At 41.4% G+C, this 27,006-nt stretch overlaps 2 protein-coding genes across 3 annotated transcripts in view; one reads left to right on the top strand and one right to left on the bottom strand.

Moving 5' to 3' along the window:
* Positions 1 to 10,062, top strand: part of spag8 (sperm associated antigen 8) — a 24,632-nt gene extending 14,570 nt beyond the window's left edge. Inside the window, exons 5-7 of one of the 2 annotated variants that reach the window (XM_034192817.1) lie at positions 375 to 437; positions 1,712 to 1,824; positions 10,050 to 10,062. In XM_034192817.1, coding sequence (XP_034048708.1) covers positions 375 to 437; positions 1,712 to 1,819 — 171 coding nt within the window. In that variant the 3' untranslated portion in view covers positions 1,820 to 1,824; positions 10,050 to 10,062. Of the gene's footprint in view, positions 1 to 374; positions 438 to 1,711; positions 2,026 to 10,049 lie in introns of those variants that run through there. The other variant, XM_034192816.1, reaches the window with a different exon arrangement.
* LOC117529909 (atrial natriuretic peptide receptor 2) overlaps positions 3,954 to 27,006 on the bottom strand; it is a 137,728-nt gene continuing 114,675 nt past the window's right edge. The window contains exons 18-22 of the mRNA XM_034192814.1: positions 21,372 to 21,440; positions 21,014 to 21,188; positions 19,682 to 19,780; positions 11,286 to 11,377; positions 3,954 to 4,536 (exon numbers count right to left, since the gene is read on the bottom strand). Of these exons, the coding sequence (XP_034048705.1) occupies positions 4,474 to 4,536; positions 11,286 to 11,377; positions 19,682 to 19,780; positions 21,014 to 21,188; positions 21,372 to 21,440 (498 nt within the window). The 3' untranslated portion in view covers positions 3,954 to 4,473. The remainder of the gene's footprint in view (positions 4,537 to 11,285; positions 11,378 to 19,681; positions 19,781 to 21,013; positions 21,189 to 21,371; positions 21,441 to 27,006) is intronic.

Consider the following 27,006-nt stretch of genomic DNA (forward strand, 5'->3'; position numbering starts at 1 on the left):
TGCTACATTACAATATTAGTTGCGAGGGCAGTACAGTGGAGCAGCTCAGAAGGTTCAAGCCCTTCCGTGCTTCCTTTCTGTGTAGACTTTGCCTGTTTTCCCTGTGTCTGCACAGAATTCCTCTGGCTACTCTGGTTTCCTGCCACTTTCACAACATGCACATCAACTTGTGTCAGTCAAGGCATCCAGTGTTAAAGCTTGTGCCAAATCGATAATGTGGATCCATGCTGCACCTGCTTTGGTGACCTCGAGCAGGTGAAAGCAGCCAAAAGAAGAAAACAAACCTGAAGCAACACTTGTTTTTCTCTCCCCCCAACAAAAAGTACCAGTAGAAGGAAACAATTTTTGAAAGCATGTTCTTGTCTCTCTTCCAGGTTCATGATTACAAAAATGACCCTGCTGTCACATTTTGGAGTGAAAATTTGCACAGGATACAGGTGTGTCTTTATTTTTTGGGGGGGGGGGAGCTACAGTTCTGTTCTAATGTTTTATAGCTGGTTTGCACTAGACACAACTTAGTTCTTTTTCTTTAATATTTTATTTCTTTTTGCTCATATACTGCATTTGGGCATTTTAATGCCCCCACCACCACCACCACCGAGGATCCCTCACCCCCCGTTTCTTTAATGAAAGTTGGTTAAATGCCCACCCTAAAATTAAAATTAATTTTTTTTTTTTTTTGTATTAAATTTGATTAAATGTGCACCCTGAATATAAAATTATTTCAGGACCTCAACACATCATAAAAAGCAAAAAATAATTAGCCAATTTGAGAATTTGCAGTACGAGAGTTACACGTAACATGTAACAGATCTATCTGTCTATCTGGCGCTAAAAGAGTGAGTTATTTGTGAATTAATTTTTAATTTGTGATGAAATCGGTCATTTTATTGCAATTTGTGGGGGCTCAGGCATTCCGACGAATGCAATAGTGGCCAAGATGATGTATCCATCTACCCTCTCTCCAGGCAGAATTTTGCACAGGATGCCCGGGGCGTCCTGACGTGAGAGTACAGTAGTTTGTCAGCTGAAAGAAAAGACAATCGAGAACTAATACATTTTCTCTGTGATGCTGAAAATATTTAGCTTATTTGTTCCATATATAATATCTAACTGTGCATCTGTTCTTTGTAAAAACAGTCACCATATGATTTGAATAAAGATGAATGCAGCAGTTCGATAATGATACATTCATTCAAAAGGGTAAAAGCAGCATAGTCTTTGAATATATATTCAAAGCTTTTTTTTTTCTTCTATTAATCAGTCCAATGTGTCTTTAAAAAAATGTCGCTAATCTGATTTCTTTTTATCTCTGCTATGGAATATGTGCTTTATTCTCTGTTTTTAATTATGTTTTGTCAGAAGTAATGCTTTGATTTGAAAAGATTAAATTAAATTTTGGGACAACTGCAGGTGTGGAACCAGTAAATTTCTTAGATTAAATTTTGCAAGGCGGTTGCGTCTGTGTTGAATAGTTTGATAGAAAACACCATACTGCACACACTGATATAATTTTTTTTTCAAATGTTCATAATTTTTAATACTATATTGCATGAAAACTGACTTAGCTATTGTGGATTTTTGACAACCATTTGGATATTATTGCACAGTGGACTGTATGTCCTCTCCTAGTTCCCTCATATGGATGAAAGATTTAACAACAAGATTCTTATTTTCAGCATTTAATAATTTAATGTTTTTTGTGTTTTAGGGTGTGACCACAGTAAAAAATTTGAAAGCTCCCTTCAGGAAGTCGGCCACCTTCAGCACACCAATCAGTGAGCAGCTGGATGAAATCGAGGTCCCACCCGACAACTGAGAGAAGTATGTTGCCGTATAATCTGTTACTGATAAATAAATATGCTATAGTACCTTTGAATTATACTTTACACATTACTGAAGTGTGAGGATTTGCTTCTTTTCTCCTTTTGGTATTGCTATAAACACAATATTCTTAGTCTGACAAAATGAAAATGAGTGGCATGGTGACATCACCTCTGCCACAGGGAACTCATGAAGAGGAATATTTTGCACGTCAGCTGATTGGGCGTTTTTAGTACATATTTGTGCCAGGAACAATGTGTAAAATCTTTGATTTTGCAACGTTGGATCAGTAAAAGTGACTTAAAAAGGTGACATTTTGATAAATAAATGCAGTATAAATTCCATATATTCTCAGTAAGTAATCATCTTTTCAATATCACGTTGTATTGGAACATGTCGATCTGTCAGTGACAGTAAATCAGATAGTTTTTATATTTGAACATTTGTATGCCTTCTTGCTCCATCTGCCTGCCCAGGGAGCACAGATTGATTAAAGCCCCAATTCATCTCTTTTTTTTCTGTCACTTCTTTGGTGCCTTTTGTGAGCTTTAATTATTGGAACTGAATGGCACAGAACAACAAAAAGCCCCAATTATCCCGCTACACCGCATAAATGTCATACCATTAGCTCTCAAAGAGCAAGAGAGCGTATCGAGACAGGATATGTTTTCTTTCTTTGAAATGCTGCAGACTGGTTTATATAATGTTGTATTTATGCAGTAGGTTTTGATCGGAGTGCAGTTTGCCTGTAGTACAGATTCACATATGTGCTGTTGATCACAGAACAAATGCAGATGCTATGCATCCGTTCTAAGCTTTCAGCTGGAATTAGTAAATGGTAGCTATGGTGACATGTAATTTTATCTTATTTTTTATGCAGCTTTTCTCTCACTGGATGATGCAGGGAAACCTATTTTTCTCAGAAACACAGAGGCTGAAGAGAGTCTGTGTATTACATTTCAGCTAGAGTGTGACATAGCTTTTTTAACCTTTGTTTCCCACTTTTCTAATTTAGTAGTGTGTTTTCCTGGGTTTCCGTATTCTGTAAGGGGATTGGGTTTGAATCTCACTCATGCTGTCTGTGTCCTTAGACAAGGCACTTAATCTGCATTGCCTTAGTCCACCCAGCTGTAAATGTGTGTGAGGAAGTAACCAACATTGGACCAGGGTCCCGTCCAGGGGAAGTTGTAGTCACTCATCTGCAGAATTTGGATATAAGAACTGGCACCAACACGCCTCAAAACATATGAAGGACTTACGTCTTCCTATTATTCTACTAAGACTTTGTTAGACCAGGTTGTCTGTGTAACACTTGGTAAATTTCTGACTGCATTCTTACAAATCCTTCTCGTCATTAGCTGACAGAAACCCCAATATGGTCTTCAAAGACAGCACATTATAATGGACAACCATTGTTACCTGTAACAACTGAGAGTCAGACTTGTTTCCTATCAGATATTTGTCATGTCACAATGAACGTATGTTAAAAAAGACATAGATATGGACAGATGGTTCTATTGATTGATATTGACTTGACTATGCATAAAAGGGAATACACAAGTGTTGCCGCACTTGAGAATGCATAGCATATATAAAAGTGTGTGTATAGAAATATATTTATAAAAAGTATAGAAGAATTTCTTTCCAAGGCATTCAAAACAGCTAAAATGCCCAAATTAAGAGAGCTGCTTTCTGCCCCTGCCCAAGGACAAGCTCCTAAATGGATTGGATCAAACTAAGTGGATCTTTGAGAAATGTGGAATCTACTAGATTGAAAACATTGTGTAGTAATTAATGTTTTCTGTAAAAGTCCATCCCAGCTTGGACAGAGCTGTTCATAATTTTACTGCTTGGTTTTTTGTTTGCTTGCTTGTTTCTTGTACAAATGACTGTGGACATACTATAGTTAGATTAGAAATAACAGCTCGCTTTTCAACTTGCTGGGCTTCATTGTGCAGACAAGGTCTCAGATCTGTGCCATAATATTTGTGAGTCAAATGTTATTAAATCCGTGGAATTGATGGTAAAAACGGAAAATAAGATCAAACAAAACAAATTTTCATTTGCAACTCTTCTTGTGCATCTGGAAGCAAAATCAAAACATAAAAGAGGGCACTTGATCTATAGATGAAAAAAATGAGCATTTTACTCAGTTTATTGAACAAAATATCTTACAGTATCTTGGATATACATATATACATATTGTACTGTGTAGTACTGTTGCTGAAAGTCGACCCTGCAGTGACATTGATTGAAAAGCTGCGACGAAAGTCGACCCTGCAGTGACATTGATTGAAAAGCTGCGACTCCATCTTCTTTGAATGTTGCAAGGACATTTTAATATATCATTGATCTCTAAACACATTATACAAATTTTTATATAGAAAGCACAAAAAATAAGTATTTTTCAGTGAAAAGTACGTGGACAGAAAAGTTCATCATACAAAAACAATTGTTTTTTTCTTCATTTACAGTATACAGGTAGTAAATATACCTGGATTCCCCTCTGTTTCTGTCATAAAATTTTCCTCTGCATGGAAATTGGCTGTAAGAACTTATTCTAGAACAAATAAAGTAGTGGCCACCAGAGCTTATGTTGTCATCCCTGCTGCTGCTGCTGCCGCCGCCACGGTGGCATCAGCAGACCTCTCAGATAACATACACGTCAGTCTTCTCCCCAAGAAGCCAATAGGTTCTCATTTTGCCTTTGCCCTAGAAAGACAGAAATCAATAGGCTCATCACTGCACATGAAATGGGGGTGGGAGGTGTGTGTGGGGTGAATTCTTCAATGAGCTGTTCATCACTTAAGGACCCCTTCACACATAACATGATTGAAGCCGACTAGCGCACAAAGGAGGAATTGCATGCCATTCATGAAAAATCGGAGCTGCCTCCAACGCCTCATACATCTGTCGCTACAATTATTTGTGGACACCAGCGCCGAAAGACAGAGAGTGCCCTGTGAGAGCCCATTCAATCCCTCTCACGGCAGGTGTCGGCCAAATTACAGGTGACACACACGAACATCCAACACCGCTGACTTGACACTTAGAAAATGTGTGGCCATTCACGCTGTCAGCGCGAAAACAGTGAGCAGACGATCACTTTCGAGCTGGAAGTGAAATTTGTCTAAGTGCCCTCATAAATGTGGCATTGCAAAAAGCAAAGCAACACCACACATAATGCGTGTGTCACCCCCACCCCCCACGAAACACATGTGGTGTTAGGTGTGTTTCGCGTGGGGGGGGCACACACTGCTGATATATGCTGCACAGACATGATCACATGGGGGCCGGACTGCAACATCAGTGCACACGACGTGTAACATTAAAAACACAGAGACCACCAACAGGACAGGTATATAAATAATTACGACAATACCTACATACGCAGTTACATAATAAATGACTAAAATGAATGGCCACATAACACAGAAACAGAGTGACACTTTGGAACAGACAGGGGGCGTGGCTGGCTGTCAGCAGCAGCTGCTGTTGAGATCTCTGCTCCTAAACGTCTGAGCTGGGGAACACGTACTGTGTTTTGAAGCACATGAACTTACAACTTTCCATCATGAGGCGCGTGTCTCTGCCTGCTGCCCTCACATGGAAAACACCTTAAGCCTTGGCGCCAGGCTGCATCGGCTGCACACAGCGCACCTCGGCAGGCTGTAGGCCGGCCCGACACACGTGTCCATACATTGTCTAATTTCTCTTTTTTTTAAAACATACGTTTATCTCCTTGTTGATTTTAAGTATTTCACACTCCTGTAATAAGACAGTGATTATACTGCAGTGGTAAAGTCTGTTAATCAGAGCTTTTGTAAATTGCAGGTTTGAATCCCACGAGTGGCATTTAGTTTTTATTTAACCAGGGTTATTTAACTGCGGGGTTCTGTATTAGGTCGCCTTTTATTTATTATTTACCCATTATAACCCAGTGATTTTTACTAATTATACACCAATATCTAATCTATCAATGTCCTTTGATTGTATTAATTATTTATATACCCGGCTGGACATAATAAGACATAATGAGAGCGCACTGCTTCATTCATGTCGTTTCATGACTGTATGTCTGTGACCATGGGTCATCTACAGAGGAACAGAAGGTTCATACTTGTATTGTCAGCTTGATAAGAGGGATTCAGCAGAGGCATGATGTAGTGCAACATCTTCCCGCTGGTTTTTATTTATTTATTTATTTTTCCACAACAGAGGCGCGATGGGACGCAACACGTTCCAGCGTTTTGTTTTGTTTTTTCTATAACAGAGACGCGATGTGGTGCAACACATTCCAGCATTTTTTTTTCTATAACAGAGACGCGATGTGGTGCAACAAGTTCCAGCTGCTCGCGCTGTGTTTGTGTATGCGCACGAGCGTGCACAAAACTGTCCCTGGGGTGTCGTGCATGCCTGTGCGTTCCTGATGATAGCAGGTGGAATGTTTCGTGGTTCCCCGTTTCGTGTTTGGTTTGCGGATTTTCTTCCGGTTTCTGTGTCTTTCTTGTTATGTGTGAAGGGGCCCTAAACGTGGTCCAACATACACTGCAGGTCATTATATTTCCTACCTTTTTGTAGAAATGTCTTTTTCCATAATCAGGGAAAACTGAACCTATCAATTGCTTCAAAATACACCAAGTTGAATCATATCTGGTTCACAAGGAACCTCAGATAACCAATAAGGGTTGCTAAATGGCATTGTCTCTGTATGCCCACTAGGAAGCAGTAAATTTGGACGTCAAAAGTTGCACAATTCTAATATTTTCTAACCATATGAGCTTGCAGTGTTTCCAACTTTCAAACTGTTATAATGCACATCATGGGACAAACTGGAAATTACATCAAACCATATACAGGTAATCCACTATGTAGCTGCTGAGATCTAGTGCCACATAGATACATAAACTGAGCATTATTACTGTTAAAATAAAACCTTTAAACACTAAAACATTAACTTATCAAGTATATATGAACATGTCCTCCTAGATTTACCTTTTTTTTCCATTATCCAAAGTGACTTTGAGAGTTTGCATGAAGCAAAGTGAGTCAAAAGATATAATTGATTTAAATTTCCCTGATTAAGATTGAATTTAGAAATGGCACACAGTAAAAGAAAAAAAAAATCTAAAGTTATTTGATCAAATATTGATTGCTAAAAACTTTTTAAACAGGACAACAAACCATTGCCTGTGTAAATGGATACATTGACTGCATTTGTACCATCTGAAGCAGGCACTCAGAGCTTTATAATGATGCCATACATTCACACACACTTGCACACCAATGTCAGCATGCTGCCATGCAAAGCGCTCCACTGCACACCCGGAGCAACTATGGGGACTACGGACCTTGCCCAGGGGCTCTTAGTTAGCTGTAGTAGTCAGTTGTTACCTGTGCTAAAGTGGTTACGTTTTCTGTTAAATCTGTTTCTTGGATTGTGAGCAGGATTGTCATATTTTCCAAACAAAATCATGTTTTTTGTTGTTGTTGTTGTGTGTGTTTTTTTTTTTTTTTTTTACAAGTTTGGCAGGTCCTTTGACTTGAGTAAAATATAATTAAAACTAGTGTCACGGTTCGTTACGTTTTCTTTATAGTGGAAAAAAGAAACACAACATTAAAGATATTTAACCCACAGCATGTTCTTTAGGTTAGTGTGTGACTGAATACTCGAGTCTGTCCAATTTATTCTAAAATATTTTCTCTTGAATTCTTGTGAAATACATGTTTCAGAAACATATTATGGAAGAGATTCCACTAACGTTTTGGCAATGTTCAGATAAAAGGCAGGTCCAGAGCACTTTTAAATATTTTAGGCCATTTTGTTAATGAGTGGGTTTTTGCAAAATCTGGTACAAATGTTTGAATGACAGACCTGAGAATGTTTCTGCAGGAGTCTTAATTTGCCTGTCAGCTCATGGCTCATTTATGTCTGTGTAACAAACATACTCATAGAAATTTCTAGTGACCTTTTCATGGCATAAGTGGCCTGGCTGTGTCAAGATTATCCATCCATCCATCCATCCATTTTCTTCCGCTTTATCCGGAGTCGGGTCGCGGGGGCAGCAGCTCAAGCAAAGCCGCCCAGACCTCCCGATCCACACACACCTCCCCCAGCTCCTCCAGGGGAACCCCAAGGCGTTCCCAAGCCAGCCGAGAGATGTAATCCCTCCAGCATGTCGTGGGTCTTCCCCGGGGCCTCCTCCCAATGGGATGTGCCCGGAACACCTCTCCAGCGAGGCGTCCAGGGGGCATCCGGAAAAGATGCCCAAGCCACCTCAACTGTCTCCTTTCGATGTGGAGGAGCAGGGGCTCGACTCCGAGCTCCTCCCGAGTGACCGAGCTCCTCACCCTATCTCTAAGGGAGTGCCCAGCTACCCTGCGGAGGAAACTCATCTCGGCCACTTGTACTCGCAATCTCATTCTTTTGGTCATGAGCCAAATCTCATGACCATAGGTGAGGATCGGAACATGGATCGATCGGTAAATCGAGAGCTTTTCCCCCCTACTCAGCTCTCTCTTCACCACAACGGTCCGATACAGAGACCACATCACTGCAGATGCTGCAACGATCCGTCTATCGATCTCACGCTCCATCCGTCCCTCAGTCGTGAACAAGACCCCGAGATACTTAAACTCCTCCACTTGAGGCAAGGACACTTCACCGACCTGAAGAGGGCAAAGTACCTTTTTCCGGTCGAGAACCATGGCCTCGGATTTGGAGGTGCTGATTTTCATCCTGGACGCTTCACACTCGGCTGCAAACCGCCCCAGTGCACGCTGAAGGTCCTGATTTGACAAAGCCAACAGAACCACATCGTCCGCAAACAGCAGAGACGAGATTCTGTGGTTCCCAAACCAGACCCCCTCTACACCCTGACTGCGCCTAGAAATTCTGTCCATAAAAATAATGAACACAACCGGTGACAAAGGGCAGCCCTGGCGGAGGCCAATGTGCACTGGAAACAGGTTTGACTTACTACCGGCAATGCGAACCAAGCTCCTGCTGCGGTCGTACAGGGACCGGATAGCCCTTAGCAAAGGACCCCGTACTCCCGGAGCACCCCCCACAGGGTGCCCCGAGGGACAGGATCGAATGCCTTCTCCAGATCCACAAAACACATGTGGACTGGTTGGGCAAACTCCCATGAACCCTCGAGCACCCGATGGAGCGTGTAGAGCTGGTCCAGTGTGCCGCGACCAGGACGAAAACCACACTGCTCCTCCTGAATCCAAGGTTCGACCATCGGTTGAATTCTCCTCTCCAGTACTCTGGAATAGACCTTACTGGGGAGGCTGAGGAGTGTGATCCCCCTATAGTTGGAAAACACCCTCCGGTCCCCCTTCTTAAACAGAGGGACCACCACTCCGGTCTGCCAATCCAGAAGCACTGTCCCCGATCGCCACGCGATGTTGCAGAGGCGTGTCAGCCAAGACAATCCCACAACATCCAGAGACTTAAGGTACTCAGGACGGATTTCGTCCACCCCAGAAGCCTTGCCACCGAGGAGCTTTCTAACCACCTCGGTGACTTCGGCCTGGGTAATGGACGAGTCCGCCTCTGAGTCCCCAGTCTCTGCTTCCTCCTCGGAAGACGTGACGATGGGATTGAGGAGATCCTCGAAGTATTCCTTCCACCGCCCGACAACATCCCCAGTCAGGGTCAACAGCTCCCCACCAGCACCATAAACAGTGCTGGTGGAGAGCTGCTTCCGCCTCCTGAGGCGTCGGACAGTTTGCCAGAATCTCTTCGAGGCCGACCGATAGTCCTTCTCCATGGCCTCCCCGAACTCCTCCCAGACCTAAGTTTTTGCCTCTGCGACCGCACAGGCTGCGGCACGCTTGGCCTGCCGGTACCTGTCAGCTGCCTCCCGGGTCCCACCTACCAACAAAGGTAAGTAGGACTCCTTCTTCAGCTTGACGGCATCCCTTACTTCCGGCGTCCACCACCGGGTTCGGGGATTGCCGCCGCGACAGGCACCAGAGACCTTGCGACCACAGCTACGAGTGGCCGCATCAACAATGGAGGTGGAGAACATGGTCCACTCGGACTCCATGTCTCCAACCTCCCCCGAGATCTGGGAGAAGCTCTCCCTGAGGTGGGAGTTGAAGACCTTGCTGACAGAGGGTTCCGCCAGTTGTTCCCAGCAGACCCTCACGATACATTTGGGCCTGCCAGGTCTGACCGGCTTCCTCCCCTCCCAGCGGATCCAACTCACCACCAGGTGGTGATCGGTCGACAGCTCTGCCCCTCTCTTCACTCGAGTGTCCGAGACACGTGGCTGAAGGTCAGATGATACAACTACAAAGTCGATCATCGACCTCCGGCTCAGGGTGTCCTGGTGCCACGTGCACTTATGGACACCCTTGTGCTCGAACATGGTGTTCGTGATGGACAAACTGTGACTAGCACAGAAGTCCAACAACTGAACACCACTCGGGTTCAGATCGGGGAGGCCGTGCTTCCCGATCACCCCCCTCCAGGTCTCACTGTCGCTGCCCACGTGGGCGTTGAAATCCCCCAGGAGAACAATGGAGTCCCCAGTCGGTGCACTGTCTAGTACCCCTCCCAGGGACTCCAAGAAGGTCGAGTACTCTACACTGCTGCTCGGCCCGTAGGCCGAGACAACGGTGAGAGACCTGTCCCTGACCCGAAGGCGTAGGGATGCGACCCTCTCGTTCACTGGAGTGAACCCCAACACATGGCGACTGAGCTGGGGAGCAATAAGCAATGCTACCCCAGCTCTCCGCCTCTCCCCGTGGGCAATGCCAGAAAAATGAAGTGTCTAGCCCCTCTCCAGGAGTTGGGTATCAGAGCCCAAGCTGTGCGTGGAGGTGAGCCCGACTATCTCTAGTCGGTATCTCTCAACCTCCCGCACAAGCTCAGGCTCCTTCCCCCCAGCGAGGTGACATTCCACGTCCCAAGAGCCAGGGGCTGTGAGCATGGACCGAGCCACCCGCCCTCGACCGCCACCCAATCTTCTCTGCAACCGACCCCCATGGCCCCCTCTGCAGGTGGTGAACCCACAGGAGGGCGGGCCCACGTCACTCTTTCGGGCTGAGCCCGGCCGGGCCCCATGGGCTAAGGCCCGACCACCAGGCGCTCGCGCGCGAGCCCCAACCCCAGGCCTGGCTCCAGGGTGGGGCCCCGGCTCTGCTATACCGGGCGACGTCTCGGTCCTTGATCTTTTACTGGTCAAGATTATTATTATTTAAAAAAAAAAAAACAAAGATTGTGATATAGAATATTTTACAATGGAAAGAATTCATAAATTGGTTCAGATATGAGTATGTTTTTGTGCAGAAAATTAGATGTTTGTTTCACCTTTTTAAAAGAGGTTAATTTGTTGTTAAAATGTATTTTTAGTTTTACAGTAAAAGCGCTAATTATTCAGCCGTCATAAAGACAAACCATTCAGCCTTTATTTGTTTAATGCTCACTCTGGGGGAGTAATTCTTACCTTCATTTCTACATCTCCTCGTAACTGTAGATCGAAGTAGCCAAACTCATCTAGCACTTCTTTGGTGGCTGAAGATACATGTATCTTCAAGGCTGCAAACATATAAAGAGCACAAAAGATGTGACGCGGTGTTTGTGACTGCTATTAAAATATTTGCGTGCGTTATTTTTATGTCTGGGAAGTCAGTAGGGGGTCGAGGTGGAAATCTGACAGTGATGTTGAGCCGTACTGTTGTCTAATTAATGCACACGATGCAGAGATGTAATTCCTGTCTGTGAAGCTTCGTGCTGCACAGTTTACCGCCGGCTGAGGGCCCTGAGCTCTAAGTGCTATCAATTATTTACCAGAGCAGGCACAATACAGGAAGTGGGGTCAGGAGTTAATCAATACATCTGATGATCTGCTCACAAAATATCCCTGCTATAGTTTCATAACACCAGTTCCTGTCACTGCCAATTAAGAACAGAAATGATACAATGTTTTGGTTTCACAGTGGTTCAGTATGTCTTCATGTTAAAATCACATTTTTACCAAAAGAAAGGACTTTTTCCACCCAAATACATTAGTAGATGTTTCAAATAGGACTTTCTTTAATATCTCATCTATTTGATTTAAAGTGTGTTTTATTTCCAGAAAGGGGTAAAATTGCAAAATTAGTTTTATCTGCAGTTTACAGCAAAGTATAGTTGTTTATGCTACACTTTTTCATAGTCCCAAACTTCTGTAACTCCACATGTACACAAACAGCCCTGATATGAGCAAAGATGATCCCTGAAACAACTCACTTGGATGTCTATTATGTATCTGATCAGATGCTAAACATCTGATCAGATCTTTAGCAGCAGCTTCTTCCTATTTAAAGGATCAGAGACAGAATCAGGTCATCAAAGACCTGAAAATTATTATTATTTTTTTAAGAATGCTTCATTTCAATATCTTTGTAGTATCTATATTATAATAGCCAAATGGCCTTTGTATGCATGTGCATGGCTTCCATCACACAAAAATCGCAGAGAGCTGATATTTGCCATTTGGTATGCTTATGTATTTTGGGTCAAGGATGAATGCTATGAAAACAGAATGTTGATAGGACAAATATTTTTGGAAAAATTAGCAATTTCAGCTAATGAGTAAACAATGGACATTGTGCTGCACTGCACCATGTGAGTTTGGGGTTTTGAGATTTTAAATGTTGTTTTTGTGGTTTATGTTAGTTTCACAGTTGTTTGTGTTATTGATTTATTGTGTTTTTTTGTAGCTCATTTGGTTTACTCAGTTTAGTTAAATATCATGTTGCTATTAGCATAAGTGACTGAAAGTGTAGGTGACGCATAATGCCATGCTTTCATGAATATTTAAGACTAAAATTAAACAACAGCTTGAAATTTATCCTTTCCTGGTGCGCAGTTCCTGAAGAGATAAATATTCGGATTTTGAACTGCACGCCACTAAAAACCAGAAACTTCCTAGCGAGTGCCAACATCAGAGAAGAAGGAGGAAGTGGCATCAGCATGAGAACCATTATCTTAATAGCCCCATTAATTTATGGATTTTTACAGGCTACTGACTGCCCTGATTCCACCGAGTGCTTCCAGTCGGAGCTGCACCGTTTTTTCGGTCTCAGAACGGTTAATTTTTGCCGGCAGAATGGCAGGTGGAACACTTATATTGACGTGCGCACTTGCATGGTGTCCGTGGCTGCTCCACTCATTATTTAGATATGACAATGACAAAACAGTGAAGAAAAAACATGTTTTCCATGTTTTCTTTTCACACCTGATCAAGTAACACTGATTGGCTGAGCACACTTGACTGAATTAATTAGCTGTGGGTGGAGCAGGAGGAGTTACAGTTACAGAGTTGTACATATGTTTTTTTGTATGTTATAGCATCCACAACTATTAATACAAATGGAAAATAACAAAAACATTAATAAGAAGGCTGGTAATTATAGCACAGTTAATTACTTACAACGCACTACAATATCTTAATAGAGGTATGTGTGCTTGAACAGAAATAATATTTTATTACCTCCGCCAAGGAGGTTATGTTTTCGGTCGCGTTTGTTTATTTGTCTGTCTGTCAGCAGGATAACGCAAAAGGTTTTGAACGGATTTTGATGAAATTTTGTGGAGTGGTTGGAAATGACAAGAGGAACAAGTTATTAAATTTTAGTGGTGATCCGGACACGATCCGGATCCCGATGCTAATGCGTTAGCATGTCTATGCGTTAGCAGCCTGGATTTGCAGCCTGGATTTGGCTTGCCTCTACTGGTGGTTGGCTCTCACTGCGGTATTGTATCACTTCCTGTTCCGGAGCACAGCGGTGTTTTGCTGTATCTGTTAGCTGTTTAATCTGCGCAGTTAGATTGATCTAGTTAACTAGATAACGATTTGTTTCACAGTGTAATCTTCACGTGCCTTAACTAAAGCACTCCCTCTGCTGAATCACCTCTAAATTATTTACACATTATTCACTTTGTGTGTTTTTAGGAATCCGCTAGCTTAGCGCAGCTACTAGCTCTTAGCCGGTTTAGCATGGCGGCTTCTCCTGTCTCTCCTGCACTTTTCTGCTCTGGGTGTGAAATGTTTAGTTATTCCTCGGCCTCCTTTAGCAGTAATGGTACTTGTAATAAGTGTAGCTTATTCGTAGCTTTGGAGGCCAGGCTGGGCGAATTGGAGACTCGGCTCCGCACCGTGGAAAATTCTACAGCTACCCAGGCCCCTGTAGTCGGTGCGGACCAAGGTAGTTTAACCGCTGTTAGTTTCCCTCTGGCAGATCCCGAGCAGCCGGGAAAGCAGGCCGACTGGGTGACTGAGAGGAGGAAGCGTACTTCTAAACAGAAGCCCCGTGTACACCACCAACCCGTTCACATCTCTAACCGTTTTTCCCCACTCGACGACACACCCGCCGAGGAACAAACTCTGGTTATTGGCGACTCTGTTTTGAGAAATGTGAAGTTAGCGACACCAGCAACCATAGTCAATTGTCTTCTGGGGGCCAGAGCAGGCGACATTGAAGGAAATTTGAAACTGCTGGTTAAGGCTAAGCGTAAATTTGGTAAGATTGTAATTCATGTCGGCAGTAATGACACCCGGTTACGCCAATCGGAGGTCCCTAAAATTAACATTGAATCGGTGTGTAACTTTGCAAAAACAATGTCGGACTCTGTAGTTTTCTCGTAAGTTGGAGAGGAAATGGCGTCTCACTAATTTAGAAGATCTTCACTTAGCCTGGAAAAAGAGTCTGTTGCTCTATAAAAAAGCCCTCCGTAAAGCTAGGACATCTTACTACTCATCACTAATTGAAGAAAATAAGAACAACCCCAGGTTTCTTTTCAGCACTGTAGCCAGGCTGACAAAGAGTCAGAGCTCTATTGAGCCGAATATTCCTTTAACTTTAACTAGTAATGACTTCATGACTTTCTTTGCTAATAAAATTTTAACTATTAGAGAAAAAATTACTCATAACCATCCAAAGACATATCGTTATCTTTGGCTGCTTTCAGTGATGCCGGTATTTGGTTAGACTCTTTCTCTCCGATTGTTCTGTATGAGTTATTTTCATTAGTTACTTCATCCAAACCATCAACATGTCTATTAGACCCCATTCCTACCAGGCTGCTCAAGGAAACCCTACCATTATTTAATGCTTCGATCTTAAATATGATCAATCTATCTTTATTAGTTGGCTATGTACCACAGGCTTCTAAGGTGGCAGTAATTAAACCATTACTTAAAAAGCCATCACTTGACCCAGCTATCTTAGCTAATTATAGGCCAATCTCCAACCTTCCTTTTCTCTCAAAAATTCTTGAAAAGGTAGTTGTAAAACAGCTAACTGATCATCTGCAGAGGAATGGTCTATTTGAAGAGTTTCAGTCAGGTTTTAGAATTCATCATAGTACAGAAACAGTATTAGTGAAGGTTACAAATGATCTTCTTATGGCCTCAGACAGTGGACTCATCTCTGTGCCTGTTCTGTTAGACCTCAGTGCTGCTTTTGATACTGTTGACCATAAAATTTTATTACAGAGATTAGAGCATGCCATAGGTATTAAAGGCACTGCGCTGCGGTGGTTTGAATCATATTTATCTAATAGATTACAATTTGTTCATGTAAATGGGGAATCTTCTTCACAGACTAAGGTTAATTATGGAGTTCCACAAGGTTCTGTGCTAGGACCAATTTTATTCACTTTATACATGCTTCCCTTAGGTAGTATTATTAGACGGCATTGCTTAAATTTTCATTGTTACGCAGATGATACCCAGCTTTATCTGTCCATGAAGCCAGAGGACACACACCAATTAGCTAAACTGCAGGATTGTCTTACAGACATAAAGACATGGATGACCTCTAATTTCCTGCTTTTAAACTCAGATAAAACTGAAGTTATTGTACTTGGCCCCACAAATCTTAGAAACATGGTGTCTAACCAGATCCTTACTCTGGATGGCATTACCCTGACCTCTAGTAATACTGTGAGAAATCTTGGAGTCATTTTTGATCAGGATATGTCATTCAGTGCGCATATTAAACAAATATGTAGGACTGCTTTTTTGCATTTACGCAATATCTCTAAAATTAGAAAGGTCTTGTCTCAGAGTGATGCTGAAAAACTAATTCATGCATTTATTTCCTCTAGGCTGGAGTCTTGTAATTCATTATTATCAGTTTATCCTAAAAGTTCCCTGAAAAGCCTTCAGTTAATTCAAAATGCTGCAGCTAGAGTACTGACAGGGACTAGAAGGAGAGAGCATATCTCACCCATATTGGCCTCTCTTCATTGGCTTCCTGTTAATTCTAGAATAGAATTTAAAAATTCTTCTTCTTACTTATAAGGTTTTGAATAATCAGGTCCCATCTTATCTTAGGGACCTCATAGTACCATATCACCCCAATAGAGCGCTTCGCTCTCAGACTGCAGGCTTACTTGTAGTTCCTAGGGTTTGTAAGAGTAGAATGGGAGGCAGAGCCTTCAGCTTTCAGGCTCCTCTCCTGTGGAACCAGCTCCCAATTCAGATCAGGGAGACAGACACCCTCTCTACTTTTAAGATTAGGCTTAAAACTTTCCTTTTTGCTAAAGCTTGTAGTTAGGGCTGGATCAGGTGACCCTGAACCATCCCTTAGTTATGCTGCTATAGACTTAGACTGCTGGGGGGTTCCCACGATGCACTGAGTGTTTCTTTCTCCTTTTGCTCTGTATGCACCACTCTGCATTTAATCACTAGTGATTGATCTCTGCTCCCCTCCACAGCATGTCTTTTTCCTGGTTCTCTCCCTCAGCCCCAACCAGTCCCAGCAGAAGACTGCCCCTCCCTGAGCCTGGTTCTGCTGGAGGTTTCTTCCTGTTAAAAGGGAGTTTTTCCTTCCCACTGTCGCCAAGTGCTTGCTCACAGGGGGTCGTTTTGACCGTTGGGGTTTTTACATAATTATTGTATGGCCTTGCCTTACAATATAAAGCGCCTTGGGGCAACTGTTTGTTGTGATTTGGCGCTATATAAATAAAATTCTAAATCTATGGCATTTTCAATGTTAAAAGTTAGCATTAAGCAGTTGCAGCTGTCATCACGTTCGGGTGCATTTGTTTTCAAATTGTAATATTTCTTAAATTTATTTTTGTTTATATATTAATAATCTAATGATTATTATATACAATTTTAGAGAAAGAGACAAAAAGAAATAGATCACTGTGCCAAGGAGGGAATCTCTTTAGGGTCAGTGACCCTATGGCCTTGTTTAGAGAAGTGTTTCATAAATGTTAAAAAATTCATATATTTGCAGTTTAGTTGAATAATAAATTGAATTTTGTCTCTTATTTGTTTTTGTCTGTAAACACATGCAATATCAATATCAGTGTTCAGATGACAGTAGCTTCTGGGAAAGGTGCAAGTTGCAATAAACTGTGATGCCAAGCACTAAGGATACAAGCTATCCAGTCACAGCAGATGAAACATTTTTTTTACTACTGAGCAAACATCATTGTTAGACTTTTTTAGGTTCAATGATTTCACGGCGTGTAGATGTTATGGCGTCAGTGACCCCATGGCCTAAGCGGAGGTAGTTGATGATATAATACAAAATGCAAGCGCTGACATTTGCTGCTTTGTTGTACGTTAAATTCTGTCTGAACTCATTTTTCCATCCCACTTCACTATATAAGCTTTGAAAAAATGTGTGTGTGAAGTATATGTACGTTTGACCTTTTTAAATAGCAGTTGATGTGTCACAGTGGATCTTGTATGGATCTACATGTTGATTTGGCACATTTTTAGCTGGAGTTCCTGACACAACTCCAGATGTACACGGAGAGTGGGGTACAGGAGGCCTTGAACCGGGCTGTTCTGTTTGGGAGACAAGTGTGCAAACCACTTGCTCCACCGTGTTGCCTGATGAATGCGAGACGCATGGGGAAACTAGCACACAGTCTGGGCAAACATTGATAAGCTTACCATTGACAAGTGAAAGTACTCCAAATCAACAGGCTTCTTGGGGTCACCGTATCTAACACACTTACCACGTTTGGTGGCAGTCAGGCAGTTAGGAAAGACGTTATTGTACTCATAATATTTTTACAAAGTATGCTCCAGTGACCTTGACCTTTGAGCTTTTAACCCCCAAATCAATAGGCTTCTTGGGGTCAATAGGCTTAATGTACACTCAACAAAAATATAAACGCAACACTTTTGGTTTTGCTCCCATTTTGTATGAGATGAACTCAAAGATCTAAAACTTTTTCCACATACACAATATCACCATTTCCCTCAAATATTGTTCACAAACCAGTCTAAATCTGTGATAGTGAGCACTTCTCCTTTGCTGAGATAATCCATCCCACCTCACAGGTGTGCCATATCAAGATGCTGATTAGACACCATGATTAGTGCACAGGTGTGCCTTAGACTGCCCACAATAAAAGGCCACTCTGAAAGGTGCAGTTTTGTTTTATTGGGGGGGGGGGATACCAGTCAGTATCTGGTGTGACCACCATTTGCCTCATGCACTGCAACACATCTCCTTCGCATAGAGTTGAAGAGAACACCTCTTCAACGTGCCAAATGCGAGCGAATGTGAGCATTTGCCCACACAGGTCGGTTACGACGACGAACTGGAGTCAGGTCGAGACCCCCATGAGGACGACGAGCATGCAGATGAGCTTCCCTGAGACGGTTTCTGACAGTTTGTGCAGAAATTCTTTGGTTATGCAAACCGATTGTTTCAGCAGCTGTCCGAGTGGCTGGTCTCAGACGATCTTGGAGGTGAACATGCTGGATGTGAAGGTCCTGGGCTGGTGTGGTTACACGTGGTCTGCGGTTGTGAGGCTGGTTGGATGTACTGCCAAATTCTCTGAAACGCCTTTGGAGACGGCTTATGGTAGAGAAATGAACATTCAGTACACGAGCAACAGCTCTGGTTGACATTCCTGCTGTCAGCATGCCAATTGCACGCTCCCTCAAATCTTGCGATATCTGTGGCATTGTGCTGTGTGATAAAACTGCACTTTTCAGAGTGGCCTTTTATTGTGGACAGTCTAAGGCACACCTGTGCACTAATCATGGTGTCTAATCAGCATCTTGGTATGGCACACCTGTGAGGTGGGATGGATTATCTCAGCAAAGGAGAAGTGCTCACTATCACAGATTTAGACTGGTTTGTGAACAATATTTGAGGGAAATGGTGATATTGTGTATGTGGAAAAAGTTTTAGATCTTTGAGTTCATCTCATACAAAATGGGAGCAAAACCAAAAGTGTTGCGTTTATATTTTTGTTGAGTATATATACCAGGTTTGGTGACAATCACCTAAAGTTATTTTGCCCAAAAGTGAAATGTCGCATGAGTGAGTGCGTGACTGACTGACACACAGTGACATCGAGCCCACTGGCTGAACCGTAGGGAAACAAGACAATGCATGACAAAAGTAGAAATTATGTAAATACTAAAACAAATTGTGACAAATTTGGTTCTTATACTGGTAGTTCTCCAGGCCATAAGATGAAGTAATTATTAGCTTCTTTTGAATTTGCAACAGTATAATCTATCATAGATTTACAAAAAAAACAGGAAGTTCAAGAATTAACTTTTTCTTTATTATCGTAACCTGTTATGAAAGTACTAGCAAATAATGGCAACAGCATGACTTCTGCAGTTGTAAAAACTACAGTAAGCTTCAGAACTCATGTTGCAGCAGTTTAACTTGCAGCATTTCTTGGTTTTGAATTTATTTTTCCTTCTGCTAATGTTTTCGGCCTTGTGTTTTTTTTTTCCCTCCGGGTCCACTGCCTATGAACCGTAAACAAGATCAGTGGTAGAATGTAGACCATTTTTTCTGTGCTTGCGCTTTGCTTGTTGAGATCCAGATTGCGATCTGTGTTTGTGAATGGAGCACTCACCCTCTCCGTTGGACTCCATTCGTGATGCGGTGTTGACAGTATCTCCAAACAAACAGTATCTGGGCATTTTCAAGCCCACTACCCCAGCACAGACTGGACCTATAACACAAGATAAATATAGTAAATGTTTAACAGCGGAAAAACAATAATATCTGGTATGCCAGGCGCTACATCCTGTCCTGTAATTAATGCACAAGGACTTCAAATAAGACGACAAAGGTGTGAGTGAATATAAATTGTGGATAGGAAGCTGAGCGTTACTCTGAGCACTTTTCTTACGCACACTATTCACACATCCATGCCAAGTATGAGCAACACTATAAACAACACCGCCATGAGCTGATACAGTCTAAATAATGTGGCAACAGCAGCTCTTAAATGGCACAAAACTAAATGTTACAGATAGATCAAGATCCTGGCTGTTTATGTCCAGTCAGCAGTCATTTTGGTATCCTAAGCTGAGATGTTACAAGTCACAGCTGCCCTGCAGTGGCAAGTACACATGGTTACTTTCCTTAAAAGAATATGCTGATTTCTTTATTATGTGTATAACAGTTTGTTGTAAACAGCCTTTTCTCAGATTATGAACCTAAACTGCAAGAATCATAACCCGGCAAAACAACTGAACCTTATGTTCTTTAATGTCATCGTGGAAAAAGTACAACGTACAAATATAAAATGCAAAATATTAAATTGCAGAAGTGTTTACCACTTGCATTTGAGTATTTTGTTTCTACACCTAAAGCAGCATTAACACATTTTATTTTGTCTGAGAATGTTTTTCAGCGTTACTCTGTTTAATTTGTTTTATTTATTTTTTTAGGTCACTGTCTGTTTAGGGAAACAAATTCTATCCCAAGCCAGGTTTTCATCCAGGAATTTTACATATTTTGCTGTATTCATGTAGGCTTTTTAATAAATTTCCTGCAGTGGAGAATCGTCCCCACAGCTTGATGCTGCCATCACCGTGATATACAGTCGGGAGGATGTGCATTTTTACAATAATAATTTGCTACTTTTTCAGCGTTCATTTACACAGCTTTAAAATAATATACAAATTGAATCAGACTTGAGCCCTGAGCACAATGTGGAATTATTTATGAGTGTTGAATGGGATAACTTGTAATTGATCCTTTCCTTCCCTTCGTCCTTTCGTCGCCAAGTGCTTGCTCACAGGGGGTTGTTTTGACCGTTGGGGTTTTTCTGTAATTATTGTATGGCTTTTGCCTTACAATATAAAGCGCCTTGGGGCAGCTGTTTGTTGTGATTTGGCGCTATATAAATAAAATTGATTTGATTTGATTTATCATTACACCTGCACTTTACACTCACCTGTGTGTATACCTATCCTGAGTCGCAGCTGGTCATTGGGTCTGTGTCGGATCTTAAATGTTTTGACCTGCTCTAACAAAGCCAGTGACATCCCTGCAATCTCTCTGGCGTGGAGTTTTCCATTCCGCACCGGCAGCCCTGATACCACCATGTAGGCATCACCAATGGTCTCCACCTGACAGGAATCATCAGGCATCAGTGGTTAGGGATGGTATCACACATTTACAGTAGTGCAGCTTGTTTGCAGTTTTTATGATGATTATACAGAAATTATTGATTTTGTACATACACATGAAATTTTATTACAAAGATTATCCAGTAAAGTAGGTCAATGTGAAGCTAGTCGTCCTGAACTCACCTTGTAGACATCAAAGTTATCAATGATGGCATCAAAACAGGTATAAAGGTCGTTGAGCAACGTTACAACCTGAAGGGAAAAAGAATATTTTTTATTTATTTATTTTTACTGTATTCGTGAAGGAACCAATCACAACACTTTTTTAAGCATCTGCCACAGAGTGCAATAGGCCGATAATACTCGTACAATGGGTTCTGTTCATACGTCAAACTGCCTGTTCATTTGTTCATCTGTGCTTCTATCCAGAATGTATTGGACAACCTACAGCATAAACTGTTGAACAGAATTTAAAGGAATTTCCCACATTTCTAACCTGTGAAACATGATCTTCTGTAGGGGACTTTGGATGCAGTATTGCCTTTATTTGTTAGCTGAAAATGCAGCGACTTAGTGGAACAATAAAGCTGAAATTCTAAACATTACACTGACGATGAGTCTTTTCTTTTGTGGAATGATTTTATTTATATTTACAGGAAGCAGACTGTCTGCAGAAACGTTGTGTCTCACATTTGAATCTTGCTGGACAGTCAGTTTGTGTAATTGGCAAGGCCATAGTTCAAATCTCTAGACAGAATACTGAAAGCTCATTTGGCATCCAGACTGTGTATCAAACTGTTTGGTTTAATATTCATAAACAGAAATGTCATCTTTTTGTTATTACTGTTGCTGGAAAAAAAAAAAAAAACAATCTTTGACTATAAAAATGTCTTGAAAATCATGGACTTTCGAGCTGGCTGTTTGTTTTAGCACATTCTCTTCTCAGTAGTTGAAACATTTTCAATCAACTATGATGGCTTAAGGTTTCATCTGGGAACAGACTGCAGATGTCCAACAAAGGTGAGAAATTTGTGCTTCTGCAGAAGAGAAGGGGAAAAAAAGTCATTCTTCTGACTTCACTCAAGGCATCAATATTTTCTCAAAGCTTTGCTTGGATTTGACATGACATGATGAATACTGTATGTTAGTGGCCTAGAAATCTACTTTAGGGATTTAAATGAGATGGTATTTAACGTGACTCAACTCATGAATGCAATGTTCTGAGGTGCAGCACGTGTGTGGGTACTCGCTCTGTGGGAATGATGAGACACACTGTAGGTTGAGACCTGATTCTGGTGAGAATATTTCTACATGGACAGATAAACACAAATCACTGCATCTGTGATCACGACTCAGTGGTCGTGTATGTTCAGGAAAGTCAGAAGGATGATTTGTCATCACAGAAGTCTAAAACCAGCTATTTCAGCTGAAACTCTACTCAAGCAGGGCTCCAAATAGTTATTTTCATAATTGGTCAGGCAGACATAGTGGTGGGCACAGCTAATTAAAACGTTAGCTTCAAAAATTGTTAATCCGCTAACTGAAAAGTTAACTTTTATAAAGCTAAACTGATAAACCGCTAAAAAGTTTTGCAGACGTTAGAGCTAAACCGATAGCTTTTAGTATTGACTCCAGTACACTGGCAGCTACTGATACTTCTGAGCAAAAGAGACCTGAGCCCATATCCTCTGTGCATTTCAAAGTCCTCTCAAAGAGCTCCTAACAGCCTAAAATATCTTGGCAAGGACTCCCAGCCTAATGGCACAGTCACACGGCATTGACGATTCCTAAACGAAGGGGGAAAAGCCACAAAGTCACAATTCATCGAGAAAAGGTCGACGAATGAGCTTTTGACTTTTCCCATCACTGAACAGCCTGCAAATCAAGAGCGCAAAAGGGATGAAAGAGGAACAAAGCAAAACCGAAGCTAACGCTGATCTCCACGCTTAAACGAAACGCGCCTGGAGCCACTGCTGGGGCAGTGTGTGTCTGCATCTCTGTGTTCCAGGACTCAGTGCTGGGATGGAGCTCAGCTGAAAACAGAAGTGCGTGATCCGACCAACTGTGGAGATCTGTGGGCACATCAGTGGATCTACTTGCTCTGGTTCCTTGTCCAGAACAAAAAAGGGATAATCTCCTTCATTGACAGAATCCTCACTGCCTGACAACACGCTGCATGCTCCGTCTTGCTCCAATTTAAACTGTATTACATTACTAAGCCATATATATTGATTTATCACAGAAAACTGGGGGGAAAGGGGGAGTAAAGATGACTGAATATATCAGAGCAGTAAACTGATCAGTTCGTGTGTGCAGTTATTTCCACCAGCTGATCACTGAGTATAGCTGATCCACAACATGAATTCTGCCTTCCAGAACAGCTCTGATATAATCATCTGAATCATCTACCTGTTGCCACATGTACATAAGGGCTGGATTGTCATTCTTACACTCATACTGTTATATATAATAAAAAATAATAAGCGCACGCAGGAGGTGATCGCTGCAGCTGCCTTCAAGTACCGTTGGAAATTACACGACTTTCTGTTGTTTCAAATTCAGCAGTTGCTTGTGGCAAAATAATTAATTGTATCCACACAAAAGATTAACTGTGGCCTATATAAGATGCCTGAACCCAGTGAACCTGACCCACCACCCAGATTAAAAAAAAAAAAATTTCCAAGCAAACAGGCTGAGTTTGCCCTGTAATTTCCGATGGTACATGAACGCAGCAGTGGCAGCACTGGCTTCGGCACAGTGTGAAAACATTCAGCTGGTCGAACTAAGTCAAACTAAATGCTACTTTTACAAAAACTAAGCAAACAAAAAAAAAAAACCCGTCAAGAACGACAGCAAAACGAAATACAGATGAACTGAGGTTTTCGGTGGCATTTGTTCAAATTTTTCAACAGTTTAAAAAATCCTGATGAAGTGCCAGCTGCAGAAACGAAGCTGCACGAAGGTTAAATGATGCCAACGAAAGTCCAGATTTCTTGTTTTGGTGAGAGCTTCATTGCGCTTCGTTAAGTGCTGTGTGACTGGCACATTGAGACCCAAGAGGTGTCTGAGAGCAACTCTGGGCAAGGAGTTGACAGAAACTCCTCTCTTAATGCGGAGGCAGGGTTGACCCTGTTGCTAGGTATGACGTGGCCCTGTAAGAGCTGTGATTGGGTGTCACAGAAAGGGAAGGGGAAATAAAAAAGTGCTCTGTGCTACTACATATGAACAGTAAAATTGACCGATCATAAAACTGCATTAAGAAATGCGTAATCATGAAAAGATTTTAATGTCATGATGATGATACTCAGCAAAATTAAACTGGAGTGATCACCGGACCGGTCGCTAAACCTGTACATTCTTGTGCTGCAGTGCATTATGGGAGTTTTGGGGTTATAAATGTTGTTATTGTGGTTCATGTTGGTTTAACAGTGTTGGTAGTATTATTGATTTATGTTATGTTATTTTTTTTGTAGTTCAATTGGTTTAGTGAGTGAAGTGTCACCATAAGTGATAAGTGTATTGTGTTTGATGCCACTCCTTCACTATCTGTGTTGTTTTATCTGAAAAATAAGAGTGCCTTCTAGTGGCATAGTACCAAAAAGACACGCAGTTCACCACAAAATTAATTGTTACACAGCTTGAAGATGTTTGACCATATCTCATTCACATGCCAATAATCTACATATTAAAAGTGTGCGTGAGTTTATTAATACATTCAATGTAAGTACATAATATAATTATTAATACGTTAAAATTACATGTATGACACAAGAAAGTGAAAACACTTGTTTCCATTGTGGTCCATTTAAAAATCCAATCACAAAATAGAAGTAATCATAAAATAAAATAATATAAATAATACTGATAATAATAATAAAAATAATGGTAATATTAATGTGTATATGATAACAGCAACCTAAACAATTTATAAATACATTATAAATTGTTTAAATACATGTATTTATTTAAACAATTGTTTAAATAAATACATTGGTGACCAGAGAGAAAGGAAGGGGAGAGGAAGAAAAAAAGATAATTTATTTTCATAGCCATACAGTCTTGGAGACATGTCACAGGAGACATGCACAGCAAGGCAGTTTTGACTTATGGTTAAAATTTTGAACAAACTAATTCCGGACAGGTTGTTGAAATTAACATCACCTCTGTGATTTTTACAAAGTGAAAATATCAGCTACATGCTTTAGCTTTAAACCAATGCACTAATTTTGAAGGTTTGAGCGTTTACAGACACACATGCCTAAAGGCATTATGGGAAAACGAGCTTCCTGTCATCAGTGGTTGATCTTTTTTGTATGTAAAAACCGACACACAAGTTACTGTAACGTGTGTGTTGGTTTTTACAAATAAATCTGCATTTGTAAATGTCTTTTTTTCATTTGTAAAAAAAAAGGGTAATTTGAAAACTGAAAATTCTGTTTAAGTGTGATTCAGCATGTATAGCAAATGTGTGGCAATTGATATTCATACTGCCATGAACACTGCCATCTACTGGTTGGAAGTGTCCACATAGGGTCAAAATTATACAGACAGGCTCAAATATATGCATGCATTCACTTAAATCTTGTAACAAGTGGTGCTGAAGGTTTTACTGTGTCTTTTTAATGTGACGTGTTCAAGGTCTATTAACGCCTCGTTAGTGATCATGATTGGTTACAACTTTTACTTTCTCTTTGAGAGCAATCATTGGACTAACCAATACTAAGAACAATGGCAAAGTCCAAGGAACTCAGTGAAGGTCTAAGAAGGAAGAATTGTAGATTTCCACAAGTTGGAAATATCTCTTCGAGCCATTTCTAAATAACTGCAGTTACCAAGATCATCACCAATTTGCCAAAGTCTGGATAAAGACCCAAACTGTCACCCTCAGATGGGAGAAAACTGATTAGAATGTTCAGAAACAACCCAGGAACCACCAAGGCTGAAGCCAGAAATGAACTGGAAACTGCTGGAACACCAGCATCACTGTCCACAATGAAGTGAGTTTTGCATCGTCCTGAACTGAGAGGGTGCTGACTGTGAAAGAAGTCCCTGCTCCAAAATCGATACCTTCAAGCCAGACTGAAATTTGCAACTGCCCACACGGACAAGCCAAATGTCTTCTGGAGAAAGCTTTTATGGTCAGATGAGACAAAAATTTAGCTATCTGGCCACAATGACAAGAGGTATGTTTGTGGAAGTAAAACTAAAGCTTTTAAGCCTAAAAACACTACTAACTGTCAAGCATGGTGGTGGTAGCATGGGGCATAGTTCTGGGGTTGTTTTGCTGCCAGTGGTACTGGTGCATTAAACAAAGTGGACGGGAAAGAGGATACCTCCAAATTCTTCAGTGTCACCTTAAATCAACAGCTAAAAGGTTGAAACCTGGCCACAATTGGGTGTTTCAACATGCCAACGATCTCAAAAACACATCAAAACTGGTTGTGGGGTGCATAAAGCAGACCGATATTAAGCTTCTGGAATGGCCTTCCCAAAGCCCTGACCTCAACCCCGTTGAAAATCTGTGGACTATACTTAAAAACCGGGTCCATGCCAGGAAACCAACTACGAGTAATTTAAATAAACTCTACCAATTCTGCCAAGAAGAGTGATCAAATATTTAGCCAGAATTATACCATAAGCTTGTTGATGGCTACCAAGAGTCTGGTCATGGTGCAGCTTGCTAAAGGACATTTGGCCAAATATTAATAGGGGTGTATGTATATATTTGAGCCTCTATGTATAATTCTGACCCTGTGTAGATTAGAGAAGATCCAAAATAAATTTAAACTTGTGCACCCAATTCTTGTTTTTTTTAAGT

Source organism: Thalassophryne amazonica, chromosome 17 (genome assembly GCF_902500255.1).
Source record: "Thalassophryne amazonica chromosome 17, fThaAma1.1, whole genome shotgun sequence".
NCBI lineage: Eukaryota > Metazoa > Chordata > Actinopteri > Batrachoidiformes > Batrachoididae > Thalassophryne > Thalassophryne amazonica.